The 20,984-nt window shown below is 37.0% G+C and overlaps 1 protein-coding gene across 1 annotated transcript in view; it reads right to left on the reverse strand.

Annotated features, from left to right (window-relative positions):
• Positions 1-874: 874 nt before the first annotated feature.
• The window catches only part of adgrd1 (adhesion G protein-coupled receptor D1), a gene marked incomplete at both ends in the record, with an annotated part of 52,536 nt that continues 32,426 nt past the window's right edge, over positions 875-20,984 (reverse strand). The window contains 12 exons of the mRNA XM_079826322.1: positions 875-970; positions 1,599-1,691; positions 1,972-2,013; positions 2,269-2,395; positions 2,478-2,569; positions 2,659-2,725; positions 2,843-2,909; positions 6,405-6,558; positions 7,444-7,555; positions 7,761-7,864; positions 10,881-11,004; positions 12,340-12,413. Coding sequence (XP_079682448.1) covers positions 875-970; positions 1,599-1,691; positions 1,972-2,013; positions 2,269-2,395; positions 2,478-2,569; positions 2,659-2,725; positions 2,843-2,909; positions 6,405-6,558; positions 7,444-7,555; positions 7,761-7,864; positions 10,881-11,004; positions 12,340-12,413 — 1,152 coding nt within the window. The remainder of the gene's footprint in view (positions 971-1,598; positions 1,692-1,971; positions 2,014-2,268; positions 2,396-2,477; positions 2,570-2,658; positions 2,726-2,842; positions 2,910-6,404; positions 6,559-7,443; positions 7,556-7,760; positions 7,865-10,880; positions 11,005-12,339; positions 12,414-20,984) is intronic.

Here is a 20,984-nt window from a genome sequence, read left to right on the forward strand (position 1 = left end):
TCCACGGCCGAAAGAACTTAAAGGATCTGCTGCTAAAATCTTGGTGCCAGATACCACAGCACACCTTCAGGGGTCTAGTGGAGTCCATGCCTTGACGGGTCACGGCTGTTTTGGCAGCAAAAGGGGGACGAACACAATATTAGGACGGTCATAATGTTATGCCTGATCGCTGTATATATATGTTTTTTTGTCATTTAATGTTGATCATTGCTAGTCTTGGTAACAGGGTTGCAAACACAGCAAACTACAGCTCATGTTATATTTAGATTGACCTCCTGAAGTTGACCATCTACATTTTGTGATTTATCACTTTTCACTGACCTGTTAAAAAAAGCCAAATTTCTCAGCCCCCATTTGAACCCTATTTGGTTAAAAAAAGTGCCATTTACAATACTAGATTAAAATGAGAAAAACGTCACAATGATGAGGAAGAACTCTGCTACTTCACTCAGGCCTAAAGTTAAGACACTCCGGACTTGTGCTTGATCCTCTCTTTGAAGGACGGCCAGACAGTGGTCCAAAGTAGCACACATCTAGTGTGTTTTCCAAACAAACAGAGCAAGTAGAAGAGTCTCATGTCTGTGAAAGTTAGTATATTTTCATAAATTCAGAGTCCTCAGCAGGCCACATTATTAGCAAATGATGAAAGTCATACACTCCTTCATCCCAACAACGGGCCTTGTGTCTTCATCCAATGTTTGTAATAGAGAGATCATCAGCAGGAGCAAATGACATCAGAGAACTTTGTGTTGTGAGTTAACTATTCTACAATTAGCTGCAAGTGTTTGTTACCAGTTCCCCATTTGAAGTCCTTTTAAAATGCGATATAGAACGGCACATCTTCTACAGGAATTGTTGACCTCATCAGAAGCCATTATACTGCTGACAAATCTATGCGGTTGGCCGAGTTGGTGCTTTTGTCCCATGTGTTCATCTTTGTGGGAGTCACACCTCCCTTGTTGCCGTTCATCTGCGAAGAAAACCAGATTAATACAAGTTTTGATTCTAAAACCCTTGTGAAAAAGAACTGTACTTAATTGCAGTGAATGTGCACCTGTAGTGAACTATTTTGATGTGTTGGCTAATATACTAAAACACAAGTAAAGTACTATAATTATAACTGTAGCGTTATTCGATATTACATTTAATGTTATTTTTTTAAAAGTTAAACTTCAATGACTTCATTTCTAATGTGCAATTACCAATATATTTATATACATGTTTGCATACAAGTTTCAATAGGAATGACATGAAAGTATATTTTAGGTGACCATAAATGCATGTCATTACATTGAGCAGTACACTTTCACCATATTTTAAAGACAATAGATCTAACTATACAATTACAAAAATGTCCTACTGAAGTGGGCCAAAAAGCACTGTTAAGTTCTACACTATAATTAATTTTCATTTAATTGTAAACATGGAAATAAGTGTCTGAAAAAATTTAAGTATAGTGCGCACTTAAGTATAGTCTTTTAAAGTATATTATTTCTGTGTTAAGTGCTCTTTTTGAAAGCACTATCACAAGGGTAAATCTAAAATCTCTGGTCATGAACAATACAAATGTAAAACTGAAAAGAACTGGAATTACTCACAATGTCTGAATTGAAAGGTTTGACGTTGATGTTGCGGATTGAGCTGCTGGTTAAAGTCCACACTTTGGTTTTGTGTTTGAAAGCAGCCCTGACCTGTGGAGCAGTAATAAGACATGAAATCTGTTAGCAAACATCACGCTTGACACTTGGTTTATATATCAAAAAGATATTGTGATCGAGTTTGAAAGTGCCTCTAAAGACCAATTCACACTGCGCCGACAGACGGCGACATAATGCACCACTAGATGGCGATCACACTTCAACTCCATAAAACAAACTCCATCATTTACACCAGTTTGCTGCGGGAACGTCAGACATTTTCCCCTGACATACAGCACAGACTTCAGACACAGCTGCACAAACAGGCTCTTACCTCAGAGTTTAACAGGCAGTGAAACAGGAATATGAAGAACCCCTTTGAGGAAAAAAAAGGAAAACAACAGATAACACTAAATATTGTGAAAGCGCTCCAATTCACATCTGCAAAAGTCAGTCCAGGTCCAAAGTCATTTCAAACATTGTTATGTCCCATATTTTTTCAACGCTGACATTGTTTGGCGAACACGCCGTTGACTTTGGAGGCTGTTATATAAGTGAAAATCAATCAGTTTGAGTAAGATCTGTGGTCATTAGTGCAGCGCTGTTGTGTTACACAGTAGTGATGTCTGACCTGTAGAGAGTTAAACACTGCAAACATGTACTGGAAAAGCAGGGAGTGGTCGTTCACTGCCAGAACCCCGAAGATCCATGATATGCCCAGGATGGGTAAGAGCACCGCCACTGCTTTAGTCGTCAGCCTAGAAAGACACACACACACACACATGAACAAAGCAAATGCAAAATGGCCGATATTACATTCATGATAGCACAGAAACTCACTTCACAGAGTTGGCGTCTCCGTGAACCTTATAGTTCTCAGCGCTGATTCTGGAAATGATTCGAGTCACAGCTACCAAAATGCCAATGTTCACCTGGATGGCAGAGATTACAACATTACAAATGTTTCTTTCATGCTCACCTAGCGTAGTGCATTTCACACACCTCATTAACAGCTACTTACCATTATAACAAACAGAGCAGGGGCTACAAAAGCCCAAATCGCCCCATTATTCAGAGATAGCCAGCAACTAGTATGGGGAAAGACAAACAAAAGGGACAAGTTATATCAAACAAGTCACTTTTTCTCTTCAAACTAGACACCTGTTGACCATTTCATGACCCACAGTATTGTTATGGTAACTTACTTGCCATCCTCTCCATAGCTGTTGAGTGACAAGGTCATAGACACCACACATATGACCAGAGGGCATCCTGAGTAAAAACGTGAACACTTTTAGAGAAAATTTCAGTAGTAACAAGTACTTTAAACAACATTTTTCTAATTCATGTATAATTATTCACACTTTTAATAACTCATTTGTCATTTGTGCAGGATGTTTTAATGATCTACAAAAAGTTAGAAGGTAGTTAAAAGTGGCGAGAAACAGAAATATACTGTACATACTAATAAATACATATGGTTTAAAATGAATTAAATAATTTTAATGTACATTTTTAAATATGCTATTTCCCATCGTTAAATTATAAAACTTGAAATGATGAAAATGCATGACTGATCAAACTTTTTGTTTTGTTTTTGAAAGAAATTAATATTTTTATTCCGCAAGGATGCATTAAATTGATCAAAAGTGACAGAATGTTACACTGTTACAAAAATGTATTTAAAATAAAACAAAAATTCAACATTGATAATAATAAGGAATGTTTCTTGAGAATTTCTGAAGAGTCATGTGACACTGAAAACTGGAGTAATGCTGAAAGTGCAGCTTTGCATCACGGAAATAAATTACATTTTAAAATATATTTAAATAGATATCAGTTATATTAAGTTGTAATTATATTTCACAATATTACTTTTTACAGTATTTTCTGACTTTTTTCAAAAACATAAAAAAAATGTTGCTCTCAAAAAACTTTTGAATGGTAGTGTATATTATATATAAATATACTATACATATATATTATAAAGAGTATATAGCTTCTTAGAAGTGTTGCCAAACCCCGCTCTCTCTCACCATATGTTTTTGTTATATATGAATGACGTGCTAAAAGACAAATGTTTGGGGGAAAAAAACCTGGAACATTATTGGAGCTAAAAATACCTTGTTGTAAAACTCAGCATAGAAGTTTTCAGATTATGTCGTAGGAACTAAAATAAGAACTGTTGGACTGTAGCCGGTTGTTTCGTGCCACCATAAATAAAAAGCAGTGTAGCTGTGCCAAAGGCTTTTAGAAAGGGAGTAGACTTCAGTTTAAAGTAATGACTTAAATCTAACAAAGCCTGTTTTCTTCATCCACAGTGAGCCAATCACATGTGTCACTAGGGATACAAATAAACATGGCTATTTATTCAACACTTTTTCATATGTAATAATGAAAAACACCTTAAGTTATCATGATGCCAACTTTGCATGTACTAATAAAATTGTATATTGATTTACTTCAAGGCCCCTTGTAGCTCTGGCAATGTCATTTTATGTGAAAAAAGCAGATTATAAACTGTTCTCAAAAGAGCGAGCGAGAGAGAAAATAAGATACAGCACATGTTGTCTATTAGCACATCTGCACATTTGAGAGCAGCTTAATTAATAACAGTGACGGCATCATTAGCGATGACCCACTGAAGACTCGGCTAAGATTTAAATGTCCTGACAGCTCAGATGGACTACAACACACAAATGTCTTATTTTCCTCCCTTTTGCAACAACAGTGCCACATCAGTCATGGCTGAGGGAGGAGGCTGATCTCTCTCGGCGCTAATGCCTGCCGTGGGACAACCTCATTTGACATTTGGGTTTGTGTATTACAATGATTCAGGTCGTTTAAGGCTAATGAAATAGATCTGATGTTTTTCTTCTCAGCGTGTGTGATTCTGTTAGTTAGATCAAGCATGTCTGTGTAATGAAGTGTGTAGTTTATATGAATGTGTGTACACAGAGATGAATTCACTAAACAGCACCACTGTATCTGTGGATTTTTTCTCACAAATCACAAGTCTTAGTCACAAATAACCAATAATACAGTTAATTTATGTGCTAAATCACATTTAAATCACACCTTAAAACGTATCTTTTTTTTGTTGCAGTGACTGTTTGGGATTTGTTTCTGTGTTATGTTAGTATCTTATTCTTTTCATGGGCGGCCAAGGCTCATTGATGGGGAGCGAAGGCTGGCCCGTTTGGTCCGATCAAACAGACGAGCTACTGAAGCTCAAATTACTCAAGAAGTTAATGCTGGTTCTGATAGAAAGGTGTCAGAATACACAGTGCATCGCAGTTTGTTGTGTATTGGGCTGCATAGCCGCTGGCCAGTCGGACTTTGGGTCCTGCCATCCATGTGGATGTTACTTTGACACATACCACCTAAGCATTGTTGCAGACCATGTACACCCTTTCATAAAAACAGTATTCCCTGGTGGCTGTGGCCTCTTTCAGCAGGATAATGCACCCTGCCACAAAGCAAAAATGGATCAGGAATGGTTTGTGGAGCATGAGTTTGAGGTGTTGACTTGGCCTCCAAATTCCACAGATCTCAATCAAATCGAGCATCTGTGGGATGTACTGAACAAACAAGTCTGATCCATGGAGGCCCCACCTCGTATAATTACAAGACTTAAAGGACCTGCTGCTAACATCTTGGTGCCAGATATCACAGCACACCTTCAGGGGTCTAATGGAGTCCATGCCTCGACAGGTCAGGGCTGTTTTGACAGCAAAAGTAGGACCAACACAATATTAGGAAGGTGGTCAGAATGTTTTACCTGATCGGTGTAAATAAAGCATGACACATTGACAAATTATGTAAGGGTCTCATTTACTTGTAATTGTGTCGATTATTTCATATTTGTACGCACAGGAGAACTTTTATTCATGCATATGCACATGAACTTGTTCTTACCCTCATTATAATGTTAATTAATTTGGAGTATTATAAATAAGCATTTGCATAAAACAAGCCTAAATAATCTCCATATAAGGGCTTTTCACACAGCCTTTCGATACTTTCAGCAGCAAAAATATGATGCTCTCTAAAGCCAGTTCAAACACACTACATAACAGATTACAGACCTCTCATTACCCAGCTGTACATACGCTTATGAGTGTTTTTATACAGAGAAACCTTGCAGCTCATACTATAACGAACCTTTTAATCTTTTACTGTATATGAAGAAATATACATGTATAAAATTAATCTTAACATGATTTTGAGGCTAACCAGAGTAGGTGAATTTTTTGTGGCTCCAATTTCTACATTTCTTTGTTAATGTTGAATGTTATCAAATGTTAGTGGTGAATCATGATTTGGTTTGTACGCAGATTTCATGCACGAATGCTTGCATAAGCACGTTTAGTGAATGAGGCCAAGTGTCTTTTCAGCTCAAATGACTCGTTGGTATGTAAATTCTGCTCCGTACAGATGCGTCTAATTCATAAATCTCAGCTGTACCTGCCTGGTGCGATTAGAAACTAAAATTTTGCGTCCACAGAAAGCAGGTGGGAAATGGAATTTCTGTTTAAAGATATACATTGTGTATATTTTCTAGTTATCATGACAGTAGTTATTCATGAAACGATTATCAAAGGATTGAGAAGAATGTTTAAACAGGAATAATTCAAATGGGTTGTAGAGGCAAGTGCATTTTCAGCACTTTTAAGAGGTGATTGTGGTGTCTGGATTACAGTTGAGTAACGTGTGACCATTTTTTGTGATCTGCTGCATTCTCCACCTGCAAGATGTTGTACTCACCCCATCCGATGGCATAGTAATAAAAGTGTTTGCTGCCCTCCGAGCTGAAGACCTTGATCACCATGCTGTAGAGATGCAGCCCTTCCACCAGCATCCAGGCAAACGCACAGAGAAAGAAGAAATGCAGCAACACGGCCATGATCTTACATGGAAGCTGGAAGGCAGAGGACAGTATCATTCACTGTGGCCTTTTGGATCAGGGCAAGTGTCTAGACAACATGCACTGCACAGAAAACTGATCTATTTTGTAAATCATTGCTAATGTAATAGATGTTGTTAAAATAAACACATGGGCGACAGCATTATTGAGTTAAGCGGGTGTTCAGCCAAATCCTCAGACAGAGGAAGCACAATCAAATTAACTGAGTATCAAATGAATCTGTCCGTAATGCCAGAGGCATGTAAGGAGATTAGTGCAGTCATCGGCTCTTTTCACCTTATTGGATTTCTTTATGTAATGACAACATGTTTCCGATACTGATAATGATATGATAATCACCATAGACAACAAACACAATTAAACACAATCATTTCTTGTAAATAAGATGAGTCATTTGAACATTTCATAAGCATCTTCCAACAATATATACTGTGGAAAATTTCTTTGCAGACTTTCCCTTTTTGTTTTAGTTATTGTCTATGTAATGTAGTGCAGAACTGTGGTATACAGCAAAGGGTGTGGTGCAAGATGACTTAAAAGTATTTAAATCAATATATTATTAAAATTATCAAACTCTCATCTATATTAAAATCCCCAAAAATACATAAAACTAAGACTGAACTCTCTCTCTTGCTCACAATAACTATTGTTTTTAATTGAAGAACTTGCAAGTTCTTGAAACTTCTGGAATCACAAAATGAATAATGGTTAATTATTTTAATATATCAAACCCAGTAGCTGTGTCTTATAACTGTTTGAAAACAAGCAACTTTTGTATAATTACATCAGAAATATTGAATATAATAGGGGCCATAGAGTCAAAAAGGCTGAGAACCACTGCTTTAAGATGAAACTGTGAATTGTGCTAGATGGACTCACCGTGCCGGGACTGAAGCGGAAACTGATGAGCAGAAGGATCTGAGCAACTAAGATGGCAAATGCCAAGTTGGCATGAATATGGTAACGCTGGTTACGGATGGTGCTAACAGACCTGCATGCACAGAAAAAAAAAGTATGAATTTGTAATAGTAATGGTGGAGAAACACTAAAGGCTTTTGCAATGAAATTACAAGTTTTCATATTTAAAAAAATCAAAAAGGAGCTGAAGTTTTATCATGTAGATAAAACATTTTTTGATTATATTTAAATAGAAGATTATAATCATGCATGTTCACAAAGCAATATGGCCTACTTACGACAACACGGCAAAGGTCACCAAGGTTATTGCCAGGCAGAAAATAGAGATAGAGCAGCCAATGTAACTAATAGCAGACAGCGCCACCTGGTGGGCCTTTGAGAGCTGTGGTGGAGACAAATGTGACAGCATAGACAATGAGATGATGAAAATATCAGAATTTGGCTGAGAATAAAACACAGCAGTAAATGGGTTTAAATGAGCTGAAAACCCCAGATGTTATTGCATATAGGAAACACTGAATACCACAGCAACTATTCACTGATTGTAAAGTCAAAGGTTAAAATTGACCAGCTGTACTTGGATTGACGTTCGCATAACCGCAAATGACTTGAAAGTTACAACATCATTTCATCAGAACAAACCTGCATGAGTCTAACATAAATCCAATCAATCAAATCATTTCTTGGAACAAAATGCTTTTCTTAGAGAGCGCTAACTATTTACAGACAAGGTAGACCAATGGCTGAGAAAAGATGAACAGTAACAGTCTTGCTTTTTAATATCAAATATACATACATAAGTATATTCAGCACTTTAACCCTGATTATTTCTCTTACAACTTGTAATACACAACCGTTCAAAAGTTTTGGGTCAGTAATGTTTTTCTTAAAATGAATACTTTTATTCAGCAAGGACGCATTAAATTGACCAAAAGTGACAGTAAAGACATTTATAATGCTTATTTAAAAAAAATATTTCTATTTCAAATAAATGCTGTTCTAATGAACTTTATATTTATCAAATTTATCAAATACATTTTTTTTAGCAGCACAACTGTTTTCAAGAATAGAATAGAATTTAATAAGAAATGTTCTTGAGCACCAAATCAGCATTTGATTTATAAAAGACCATGTGACAGGAAAAAAAATTGTATTTAAATTGTAACAATATTTCACAATATTACTGTTTATACTGTATTTTTTATCAAATAAATGCAGCGTTGGTGAGCATAAGAGACTACTTTCAAAAACATAAAAAAAAACATTACCGACCTCAAACTTTTAAATAGAAGTGTATATGTCATATCACAGTTTGATTTACTATAAAAATATTACTAAAACTCAGACTACACTAAAATTTAAACTAATTTATTGCAAACTTCCACACCTGAAGATGTGCATATTAACTGCTTCAAACCATCTAAATTTCAAAACCCTGACATTATTGAGCCTTGTTTGCTAGCTTGGCATCACATGACTTGGTCTTGGTACGCACTTTTATTAAAAGCACTGATTAGAAACAGAAGGTTCATAAATGTTTAAAAACTAAAAGAGAAAACCAGAACTCGATTTTGCCCATCACAATTTAAATAGATAGAGAGTGTAAAATGGTTATAAAAACAAATTTACCACTGTTTTTTGGCGCCAAAACCCTTGACTAACAGATTTTCATGATACAACCCCTTATAACCATCTGTTGGTAAAGAGTGAACAGATTTATTCCTGAACATCCATCAGGGTATAGAGCTGCATTGTTACGGCTCCTCTGACCCAGTGCCAGTAATTGGTACTCAGTGTTGCATCTGCACGTCGGGCCCATTGGCAGTTGTTTTCCCCCATAATTCTATTTCCGTGCATGGGTTCGATCGTACATTAACTCCGCTTCCTGCCTTGTGATTATCGCGGGCCCAGAATATCGAGGATCTGCAGAGCGGTGGAGAAAGCACGATTTCCTCTATGCTTGAAGTACTGAGGTGAGCCGCTAATTGAGGCCCCGGCAGAGGCGGGCATTAGCATCAAAGCTCCAGAGGAGATGATTACATGACTGAGTGAGGACAGATCTTCTCAACAAACACATGCAGATGGTAGACGCAGAAGAGCCAAGCTGCACCTGGGTGCCACGGTTTGGCTCGCGCACCATCGGAGAACGAACCTCGAAAACGGCAATCTGCATTAGTGTGAAGCAATATGTCTCTCATCTTCACAAACATGTCCCTACTTAGTGGGAACATCTTGCTGACAGCATCTTTAGCTTGACTTAAACTCACTCTTTAGTTCTACTTAAATAAATCAACATGTCAAGGGTTACCAAAATATCAAGCTGTGCCTGTCGTTCTGTATTTCAAAGGCAGATGTTATTTACAAGCTTTCTCGGACAGATGACAATCCATTTGTCCGCCCAAACCCGGCCCACAGGCCTCTGACTAGCGGCCTCCCCTGAGACACTTTCACACACAACGATGAGTTTCGAATGAACTAGAAACAAAATCCTGCACGTCACCCCTGGAGAAGTGTCTCAACTGCGTCCAAACTGTCTTCTGTATTAAAGCTCTGCTGCTGATTTACAGAGAGCCTCGGCCAATCAAAACCTCAAGCCCTGCATGCTGCTGGCTCGGTGCGGACGAGAAACACAGTTAGCATCGCATTCATCGCAGTGCCTTGGAGTTTTCAAAGATCCCTGATGGGATATGACCTCAATGCTCAATCAAGGTATCTTGAGAAATTCCACTAACATCAGGGTTCGCTGCCAGTTTTGTACTATATGTGCATATTTCTGGAAATCAGCTCAGATAAGACTTAGGTAGTTAGATATAGACGTCATGGACTGAGCGCCCTAAAATTGCTGGTGCTTGTATCTGTAAAGCAGGTTTCAGTTCTCTTGTTTGCATCAAGTAGCAATCAAAATAGAAATAACAGCCAAGATGAAATGCATGCTTTCATTTAAAAGGGGCTGTTCAGACAGAATGTGTTCTTGCATTCAAAACAGAAAGATGAAGCCTGATGGAATAGAGAAAATTAAAAAAAGATTGATATTTGCTGATATTTATTTATATCTGTATTCATAGCACTTCTTCATAGCAGAATAATGAATGAAAAAGCAGTACGTCTAACTTGTTTCTTCCAAAGACATAACGTCTTACTTTATGACAATGTGAGATACACATTCTCAAAAGAATTTCGATATAATAAATTGTATTAAAATTAACACACAACATAAATGTTGCTCCATGGAGCAAGTAAACAGAATTATGTTAAACTTAAAGACACAAAAAGAGCCGTAAAGTTCTTGAATCATTTGAATCAACAATGTTTTTCCAAAGTAAGCAAGATGGATGGTAATTCATCAAGCACAAAAGAAAACTGGCAGCAGACACTGAGTGACATTGAGAGTGCCTCACCTCCAAAGGAACCACTTGCATGAGGATGGCGAAGTTTGTCAAATGGTTACACAAGCAAATGGAGAAGGACAGGTTTCCATCAGCTCTCACACACCCTTCGTTTGACCACACACCCTCCTTGAAGCTGAAACACACACACATATACAGGTTTAATTGAGCATTACAGTTGCTGGAGTATTCATTGTTTATATTGAAACCATACGCATTCACACCCTCACCCAGCGTTAATGGAATTACCAGAGAGTTATTAATCAAATCTGATCTAAACTAAATCAAAACTAACGCAAGAACCCATTAATCTCAGTTAGAGAAAATATTCCTGCTTCATCACTCCATTATGGATGCAGTCATTTATTAAATACCCACATGGGAGAAAGAGCGAACAAGCAAGAGAAAGAATGAGAGAGAGAGAGAGAGAGAGAGAGAGAGAGAGAGAGAGAGAGAAGACAAGGGAGGAACGGATCTCACTCCAAATCAAACATGCTCTATTTCAAATGATTCACATTGTTCACATGATCCTAAAATTGGCTTCGTTACTTGGCCTTAAGTGATTTTTCAGGTATAGCTTTAAAAATGTTTAAAAATGATGTGGATGTGCTAAATTTCATTAAGGTAACCTACTGTATTTCTGGCCCATACGTAGGTAAAGGATAACAGAGGGATATAAATACAAGAAACACATACTGATATATTGAAGCACTTCCTGACAAGCTTAACAGGAAACATGAAATTAGACACATTAAAATGACAGATAGAGAGAGATAGATGGGAGAGAGAGAATATACAGGAAGGACTACATACATATCTCTGGACAGTGAGATTGAGGATGAAAGTTGGGACATCCTTAAATGGTCTAAAAATGTAAACATGAGTCTGACAGTGCGATCTTAATAATTTTAACAGAAAAAAGTATGTAAAAAAGCTACAGTAAAACTAAGAACTAAGTTTATGTAAAAAAAATATGTTTTTTTAAAAGTACTGTTCAAATTATGCAAGTACATTTCATAAGTTTTTTGTTAATAATAATAAAAAATGAAATAAACCTTAGAAAAAAAACAAAACAGTAAGTGGACATTCTCAGAAGTCTAAAAATGTGATTTCATTTTTCATTATAAAAGTTATTTAAATCAAATATTGTTTATTTGTTATTATGGTGGATATCAGTATATATTTTAAAGTACACAGCAGATTTTAATATCTAATTTAATATTTAAGTTCAAGTAAGTTATTATATTAACACCATATCGGATAAAAAAACATGGCTATGAACTATAATGTATACAAGCACTAAAATGGAATTTCAAAATGCCTGTCACTATATTTCCCTCCCCATAAATGTATACATTTGCCCTGGATTTATTCTTCCAGGGCATTAAGGCCAATATTGAATATTTGGTTAAATTCTTGTAAAATATGAAACGTGTGTGCATAATGAAGCGCTTGAAGCTGTGAGACCCACCTGTAGTCCAGGAAAGCGCAGTACAGGAACACTTTATTACTTTGGTTTAAGGCCAGGAGCTGCTGTTCTTTACTCTGAAAGACAGGAAAATTAAGATTAAGACCATTAAGAATGAAACAGTCCTATCACAGCAGTCCTTCATAAGTTACATCGTGCATATAAAAGTCCATTGTCAGTAGCGTAGAGATGTATGAAGCACTCACAAAGATGTCACTTTCAAACTAAGCCACTTTCTGTTGGTAAGCGTAGCAAATTCAAATGACCAAATTGACGTAAAACTACAGATCGTGCAAATTCCTGCAAGAAAGGCTACATTTCGACCACAGAATTTCGCAGAGCAATGGTAAATGTGAACGCATCTTTAGTGTCATTCAGTCCAAAAGGTTCACTCAATCACACCAGAGGTTTGAGACAAGTGTTGCAGTATCAGTGGTGATCAACATACAACCAGTCTCTCACATCGTAAGATTAGAAGTCAATATCACCAAATACATCAATGGGCAACATTTAAAAACGTGCACACGTGCACTATATTGCCAAAAGTTTTTGGACACCTGCTTTTACATGTACATGAACTTTAATGACATCCCATTCTCAATCCGTAGGGTTTAATATGAAGTTGGCCCACCCTTTGCAGCTATAACAGCTTTAACTCTTCTGGGAAGGCTTTCCACAAGGTTTAGGAGAGTGTTTATGGGAATTTTTGACCATTCTTCTAGAAGAGCATTTGTGAGGTCAGGCACTGATGTTGGACGAGAAGACCTGGCTCGCAGTCTCCGCTCTAATTCATCCCAAAGGTGTTCTATCGGGTTGAGGTCCGGACTCTGTGCAGGCCAGTCAAGTTCCTCCACACCAAACTCGCTCATCCATGTCTTTATGGACCTTGCTTTGTGCACTGGTGTGCAATCATGCGGGAACAGGAAGGGGCCATCCCCAAACTGTTCCCACAAAGTTGGGAGCATGAAATAGTCTAAATTGTCTTGGTATGCTGAAGCATTAAGGGTTCCTTTCACTGGAACTAAGTGGCCAAGCCCAACTTCTGAAAAACAACCCCACACCATAATCCCCCCTCCACCAAACTTTACACTTGGCACAATGCAGTCAGGCAAGTAGCGTTCTCTTGGCAACCGCCAAACCCATACACATCCATCAGATTGACAGACAGACAAGCGTGATTCGTCACTCCAGAGAACACGTCTCTACTGCTCTAGAGTCCAGTGGCGGTGTGCTTTACACCCCTTTACACCACAGTTGACCGTGGAATATTTAGTAGTGAGGACATTTCACGAATGGACTTATTGCACAGGTGGCAACCTATCATGGTACCATGCTTGAATTCACTGAGCTCCTGAGAGCAACCCATTCTTTCACACGTTTGTAGAAGCAGTCTACCTGCCTAGGAGCTTGGTTTTATGCACCCGTGGAACACCTGAATTCAATGATTTGGAGGGGTGTCCCAATACTTTTGGCAATATAGTGTACATGCAGATTCCTTTCAAATAAATGTATACGCTCAGAAACAAGAATGCTTTGCATCTCCTCTCAATAGTCAGTCTCACAGAATATCCATGACTGCATGAAGGACACTATAAAGAATCAGGACGTAAAGAACAGACCCATATTCCAGACAGGAATGGAAAAGAACTAGTAGAGAGGATGAAGGATGTTCGGAAATGACTTGGAAACTACCTCTAGTATATCAACCAATCAAAGTGGCGATAATTTAAAAGAGGATATAACTGAGAGAATTAGAAATACATTCAAAATGTGATCCAGCCGTGGCTGCGTTTGACAGCACATAGAAAGAAAGATATCATTATTAGTGCGGGTAAGAGTTGAGGAACACTCAAGTGAAAAGTTAAACGATAGCTGATGCTTCCCATTACTGATACGACTCTTAATAGTCACAACAAATTATTTGGTCAGAGTAAACAGTTTGTGGCTTTTTCCAAATCTCCCTTGCCCGGCTTTGAAGCAAGGTTAATCAAGCCTGTTTATTCATTTTAAAAAGATGGTTTAACTAATACAATGGTGGTTTAAATGAAAGTGGCACAGTTTTTGTTGTGCTGTTGCCTGAAGGGAAACAAAACAGATCATTAAAATCTAAATGGAAAGACCAGTATGACTGAGTCATGTTTGCATTGGTGTTGGAGACACAAACCTGGTGCTTCGTTTTCTTCTTTTACTTTTTTTAAGGGGCAGTTTACGTGACACCGTTTTCAACTAAAAACGTAAAACTTTTGAAACATTTCATTTAAACAGCCACAGCATTTTGGGGGCCTGAAAACGCAAACTTTTGAACAGGATACAAAGTGCATGTTTTTGAAAATGAGAATGTTATCATCTCCGTGTATACTACAAAAACGTGAATATGTGAAAATGGAAACGTCATGCTCATGCGTTTTACATGTAGTGTTGGGAGTAACGCGCAACCAAGTAACGCATTACTATAATTCCACTACTTTTAGCTGTAACGCGCATGTAACTAAATATTATTTTTTATCAAGTAACTCAATTACAATTACTGAAATTGAAATGAGTTTGTTACTCGCGTTACTCTCTTTTGTGAAAAATGAACGCTTGCAGACAAAAAGCTCACATCTAGGCCCTAGCCCGGCCCGTGTCTGACAGCTTATCAAAATTCTCAGCCAGAGTCCGACGGAAGCCCGTGTTTTTTTATCCTCCCAATTACACACTACTGCTGCAGCCATTAAAATAGTTCAGTTTTGTTTTTAATGTCAAAGTAGTTATATTTCGTTTTGTTTCTATATTAAGTTAATTTAGAAAAATGTTTGGAGCATTTTTTTGTTTGTTAAATTAAAGTTTTTATTTTTTAAAGTGACGATCAAGCGGCCAGCGGCCGACAGTTAGTTAACCCAACGCTTTAGCCTCTCAAATCAACACTTGACTTGTCAAGCATCACAATGTTAATTTAAATGTTTAGCCTACTATCACCACCACCACCATAGTAAAAAGGCATTTCGATAGGCTGATCGTAGGCGCTCGCAAACAAAACAGGCTACACAAATAAAAAAATTAAAAAAACATGCAGGTTGTCTTACCTCACACCTCTCCGCAAAATGAATATAAATCCGATCTTCAATTCCCGCGCTATATGCACATTTAACTGAGTTCACTTCAACGAAAGCAACATATGAGCTGCATTTTATTCATCAGTTCATTTCAAGATCAAAGACCGCAATATGAGAAAGAGCGCCCCAAGCACTGGTGAGATCATTTTGTCAAGATGATTGTGTTTTTGAGCATCTGAGACTTACTTCACTTGCAGCAGTTTGCGTGTTGGCTAATTTACTAATTTGCAGCGATGTGTGTTGCATTAGTGCCATCATATCTGGCTTCAACATGTCATATATAGCCTATAACACGCTCTCACACGTTTATTTTTCAACAATTTGCCAGGAGTACAATTTATGTATGTTGTTTAAACATAAAAAACAGATGCATTTACAATTGTCCAGTTTTGCCTGAAATGTTGATTGAAAAATTATGTTTATTGTGTTTGACTGTTCAGTACTGTTCATATTTACATTTAAAAAGCAGACATATAAGTAACTTAAGTTACTTTCCCCAGTAACTAGTTACTTTTGATACACAATAATTGGTAAAGTAATTGAAAAAGAAGTAACTAACTGTAACTAATTACTAATTTTCAGTAACTTGCCCAACACTGTTTACATGTTTAGTCTACAGACATGTAGTTTTTCTTTACAAAGTGACACGAATAATGGCATTAATAATAAAAATGTTTTTGTTGTTTTCGCATATCCGTGAGAACGGGGATTTTTTGACAATTGTGTTATCTGTACACGAAAAATGCAAATGAAAACCTTTTCCGTTTTAAGTACATCGTTGTCATGTAAACGTACCATAGTTTTGCATTACTTATGGCTGGAATAAATGGCGTAAAGGATGTCAGTAAGTTTCATAGAGGGAAATGTATGCGATTGAAATTAAATTACATTTGCACACACTTTCCACGATTTTCTGTTAAGGGAAACAGATCATAAATAAAGTGAATGATATATTAAAGATCTTAAAATCTTAATCATTACAATTTTTAACATAAAAATGCAAAGATTACAACAAAATACAAAATATTGTTAACATGATGTATTGATTATTGTAGGCTTTTTGTAAGTGAAAATACAAGCCTAAAATAACTTATAATTTACAGTAGAAAAATAAAAACAGTAAATCGATGCTCACACAAGTTCCTACATGACACAATCACATTTGATTTTTATTTTGTTGATGTATTATTATGGTGGTTATCAGTATATTTTAAAGGTCACAGCAGATTTTAATTTCAAGTAAGTATATTAACATCATATCAAAGTTTACAAACATTTTCCACTATTTTCTTCTGTGCAGCCATTTGGAGACCACAAAAATATTTGTTTTTTCAATAACAAAATTATATTGGTATCTATCTGAGATAACCCTGTCCCTAAATGACATGTAAAAACAAAAACTGTGTCCATCAAGTTGCCTTTTCCAGTTCAAGCGGGTGGTTTTGGGTCAGAATACAATATGCCACAATTCAAAAGTCTAGCTAAGCTAGATTGGTCTGAGTGGGTATGGGTGTGGTTCTCCGCTCCCCAAAGTTTTTTACTTCAGTTTCTATTGTCGTCCTACTCTCTCTCTAGGTCAAAATCTCTTTACTAAAAAAAGCAGGTAATTTTTACAGCTCCATCAGTAAGTCTCTCTTTCTCTCTCTCCAGTCAAATGAACACATATGGGGTTGGCTTGGTGTTTGCGGCTCCCCACTGCCCCGCAGCGCTTGCCAGAGAAGCGTGAAAGCACTCCAACACTTTATTAACAACAAAGGACTTGCAAAAGAGCATGCAGTATTAGAGGGGCTCCCTTTCTAAAGTATCCAAAGACACAGAGAGAATGAAATTACATTTAAAATGCACACAAAAACACAGGTTGGTGATTAAGTAGAGGCATTTTATGAGAAACAAGCCACAAGCTTGTACAGGTTTGGAATGAGTTCTTGAGTTATAACTTTTATAGCCACAAAGAATTGTAGTGGTAAAAATCATTGTAGGGGTTAAATGTTGGCTAGATGTTACGTAACCCTCAATTTTGGGGAGTGCATGGGGTATTTGGCAGCTGCTATGACATCATTCTCACCAGCCTATCAGATGACAGCAGGTTGTGTAATCACACATCAGGTCTATTCAGAGAGCCTGAGTGGCATGTGTTCATAATTAAGCAGAAAACACACATCCCTGTCATGCTGATGGAATGGTTTACACAGTCGACTCCGCCAACTGCAGCTTCAGTCTCTCTCCTGATTGGACGACATGTGTAATTCCAAGCATATGCAAGCCTCTGTATTGTCGTTCAGAGAAATGTGGTGAATGACAATAACGTGTCGTGAATATGGATCAACATTCTGGATCAAATTGATGGCCCTGGACAACGATAAAGGATAATAAGGCATGTAAGCTGGGTTGAGCCCTGCAGATTTGATTTAATATGGTTAAAATTTTACTAAATCACCAAAAGTCACAACAATTCAGTAGAATAGTTTCTTATTTAGCCTGCCTCTCATCTCTTCTGTCAAAATATGAAACTTCTTACACCAGATTGTGCCAGAGGTTAATATAAAACAACCTCACAGCTTTGCTCTATTTGGAACTTTTTCAAAGTTCCCCTGAAAACTTCACGTGGGTGCCAAACTTCCTCACACTTCACACCCGGGTGAGTGATCTCCTTCCGCATCACCATTTGTTGGGGACAGTTTGAGGGTGGAGAGGACACAGATGTGCTGGCTGTAACATCACAACATGGCAAAGGCTTAGCTTATGAATATAAATCAGAATATGTCAAATAAATAAAATATAGACTACCATTCAAAAGTTTGGGGTCTGTAAAGAAGTCTCTTATGCTGCATTTGCTCCAAGGCTGCATTTATTTGATCAAAAATACAGTAAAAATATTGTGAAATTTTTAGTAACTGAAATATTAGTAACTGTTTTCTATTTTACTATATTTTAAAATATAATTTCTTCCTGTGATGGCAAACCTACATTTTCAGCATCCAGTCTTCAGTTTCACATGATCCTTCAGAAATCATTCTAATATGCTGATTTGATGCTCAAGAAACATTTATTATTATTTGATGAATAGAAAAGAACAGAACAGCATTTATTTGAAATATACATCTTCTATAATCACAAATGTCTTCACTGTCATTTTTGATCATTTTAATGCATCTTTTTTTTTTTTTTAAATCTTACTGACCCCAAACTTTTGAATCCCAGTATACGATAAACAACAATATTATCAGACATATTTCAAGTATAATATAGTGCAATATTAAAATAAAATGTAATATTTTTTAGTTCTCAAGTTTTCATAGCACTTTGATTTTAGTAGTCTAGCTGACATTTTCAAGCACTCAAATGTAAGAATTTCATTTGATTTATTTGCCTTCACATTTTTATTTGCCACTGTGGTAACATTTTGGCACATTATGAAAAGTAATGGGTTCTCATCTGTCCTAATGTATAACATAACCTATGTATCTTCAGAATTTATAACTTTGCCTCAAAAAGGTCAGTGTGCATCTGAAGTGCCGTCAGTACGATAGAGTGGGAGTATTGTTTCCATACTTTTGGGACAGTACCCCTGATGCCTGCCTTGATGACTAACCCAATGACTAACTGAAGGAAAAACTGAGTACTAGTAATACAATAAAGCCTATATTTCATTTACACAACACAAAAACAAACCTATATAATTCCCCAAGTGTTAAAAGAGCAATTGGCTGTTCTCTCAAAAATGTCAAAAAGCACCATAAAAACATGTTGCGTTATATTCCAAGTTTTCTGAAGCCATATGATAGGTTTGTATTTTAGTTTGAAAATTCAGGATATAACCTTTTTTTTGGATGAACTTTTCCTTTAAATACTTATTTATTCACATCTCTCACTCTCTCTTTCTCTCACACAAATACGCAACAGCACATGGTCAGAATTGCCTGCAAAACATCTCCTCACACATTGTCTTGAGACCAAACCCAGTTACACACCATATGAAACACGCTGCCGTTGGTTTCCTGAGCTATGCTGGTTAATGGCACTGCACTGGGGCATATTTAAAGAACTGCTCAATCTAAATAAAGCCTGGCTGGGCTAAATTTAAAAACACAGTGTGCGTTGTCCAAGCTTAACACAGAAGATAAATGTTGAAAAGTAAATGTAGGTTTTCGGTATCTCCCGTTCTATTCACAGGCTCTGTAATTACATACGTTTATGGACAGGCTGAGCTGTAATTTAGAGCAGCTGCTTCTGTACACGGAGAATACAAAGACTAATGCACATGAAAAGTCAATGAAAACGCAAAGACATGTTCCATCAAAAACTTGGAAATGAGACAGGAATAGGAAATGTGACGAGCCAGATTTGAATTAGTGTTACCCAAATAAGCATCACTGTGTTGGAGTGCAAGTGCTCACACTTGGATCTGATTCTCACAATTTCACAAATAAGGCTCAAACCGCATTGCTAAATTTGGAACAATATATGCTATTGTAATTGCTTTATACTTGGTTACTTTTGCCATTACTTAATGGCCAATGAGAAACACTTGAACAGTAAAGGTGTATAAACGTTTAGAGCTGTGGTTCCCAAAACTGGGTATATGAGGGGGAACGCGAACAAAATGCTGAGTTTTGATGTTCATTTAATTCTACCCCACCTTAAAATAAGATTAAAACCAAGCATGTATTTCTAACAGGCAAAATGCCATAAAAGGTCAAATACATCAAATGACCTCATCTTTTGCAGTCAAAACTCACTGCATCCACACAAGCAGTGTGCATATGATATGTTGCATGCAGTACAAACCGCACTACATTCCTGCCGTTCTCGACAACGTACATTTATAAATATAGGGTTTTGGCACTAACTAGCATTAAGAACAAATATAGACACAGACTGTCTTCAATACAACAACATATGATTGGTGAGTTCTTGTTTTTAATGTTGATAATATAGATATTATATGAGCAAGAATAAATTTTTCTCAGAATATCCACACGATTGGAAATGTGACATTTATTCGATACAACAGTTCAATAAACATAAAGGTAATATTAAGTTAAGTACGTTATAAACTGTATTGTCAGTATTGTTTGCTCTATTTTGCAACGAAACAATAGTTCCAACGAAAGCCACAGTAGAAGTGTTGTGTGTCTCCAAGCAACACACAGCGTGTGTTTTGTTAGTGAACGAATCTGTAGAGGAGACTGAGGCTGTAAAACATCTGTATAGGAGCTGTGCGTGGTGCGAGGAGAAACCCAGCGAGGTGCTCAGGGGTTCAGCCAGTTGACGGACGTCCTCCGGATCTGGAAAAAGCTAGGAAATGGTTGAAGTCTCTGTGGAACGCTAAAACCTGGATCCAGTCAGGGCTAAAAATTAAGTGGAACGTGCTCAGGTGATCGTGTGGAGACATTCTAAGAGCTTAATGGTATTTCTATTACAATGTTGGTGAAAACACAATCTTGGAGGATTTGTTCGCTGTAAATCGTAATATGAGAGCGTTCTAAGAATATAACAGTAAGAGCAACAAGGCAAGGCAGAACTAACAGTTTAAAGGTTATATTTTCAGGC

The sequence above is a fragment of the Gobio gobio genome, assembly GCF_949357685.1.
Source record: "Gobio gobio genome assembly, chromosome: 10".
Classification (NCBI taxonomy): Eukaryota; Metazoa; Chordata; class Actinopteri; order Cypriniformes; family Gobionidae; genus Gobio; species Gobio gobio.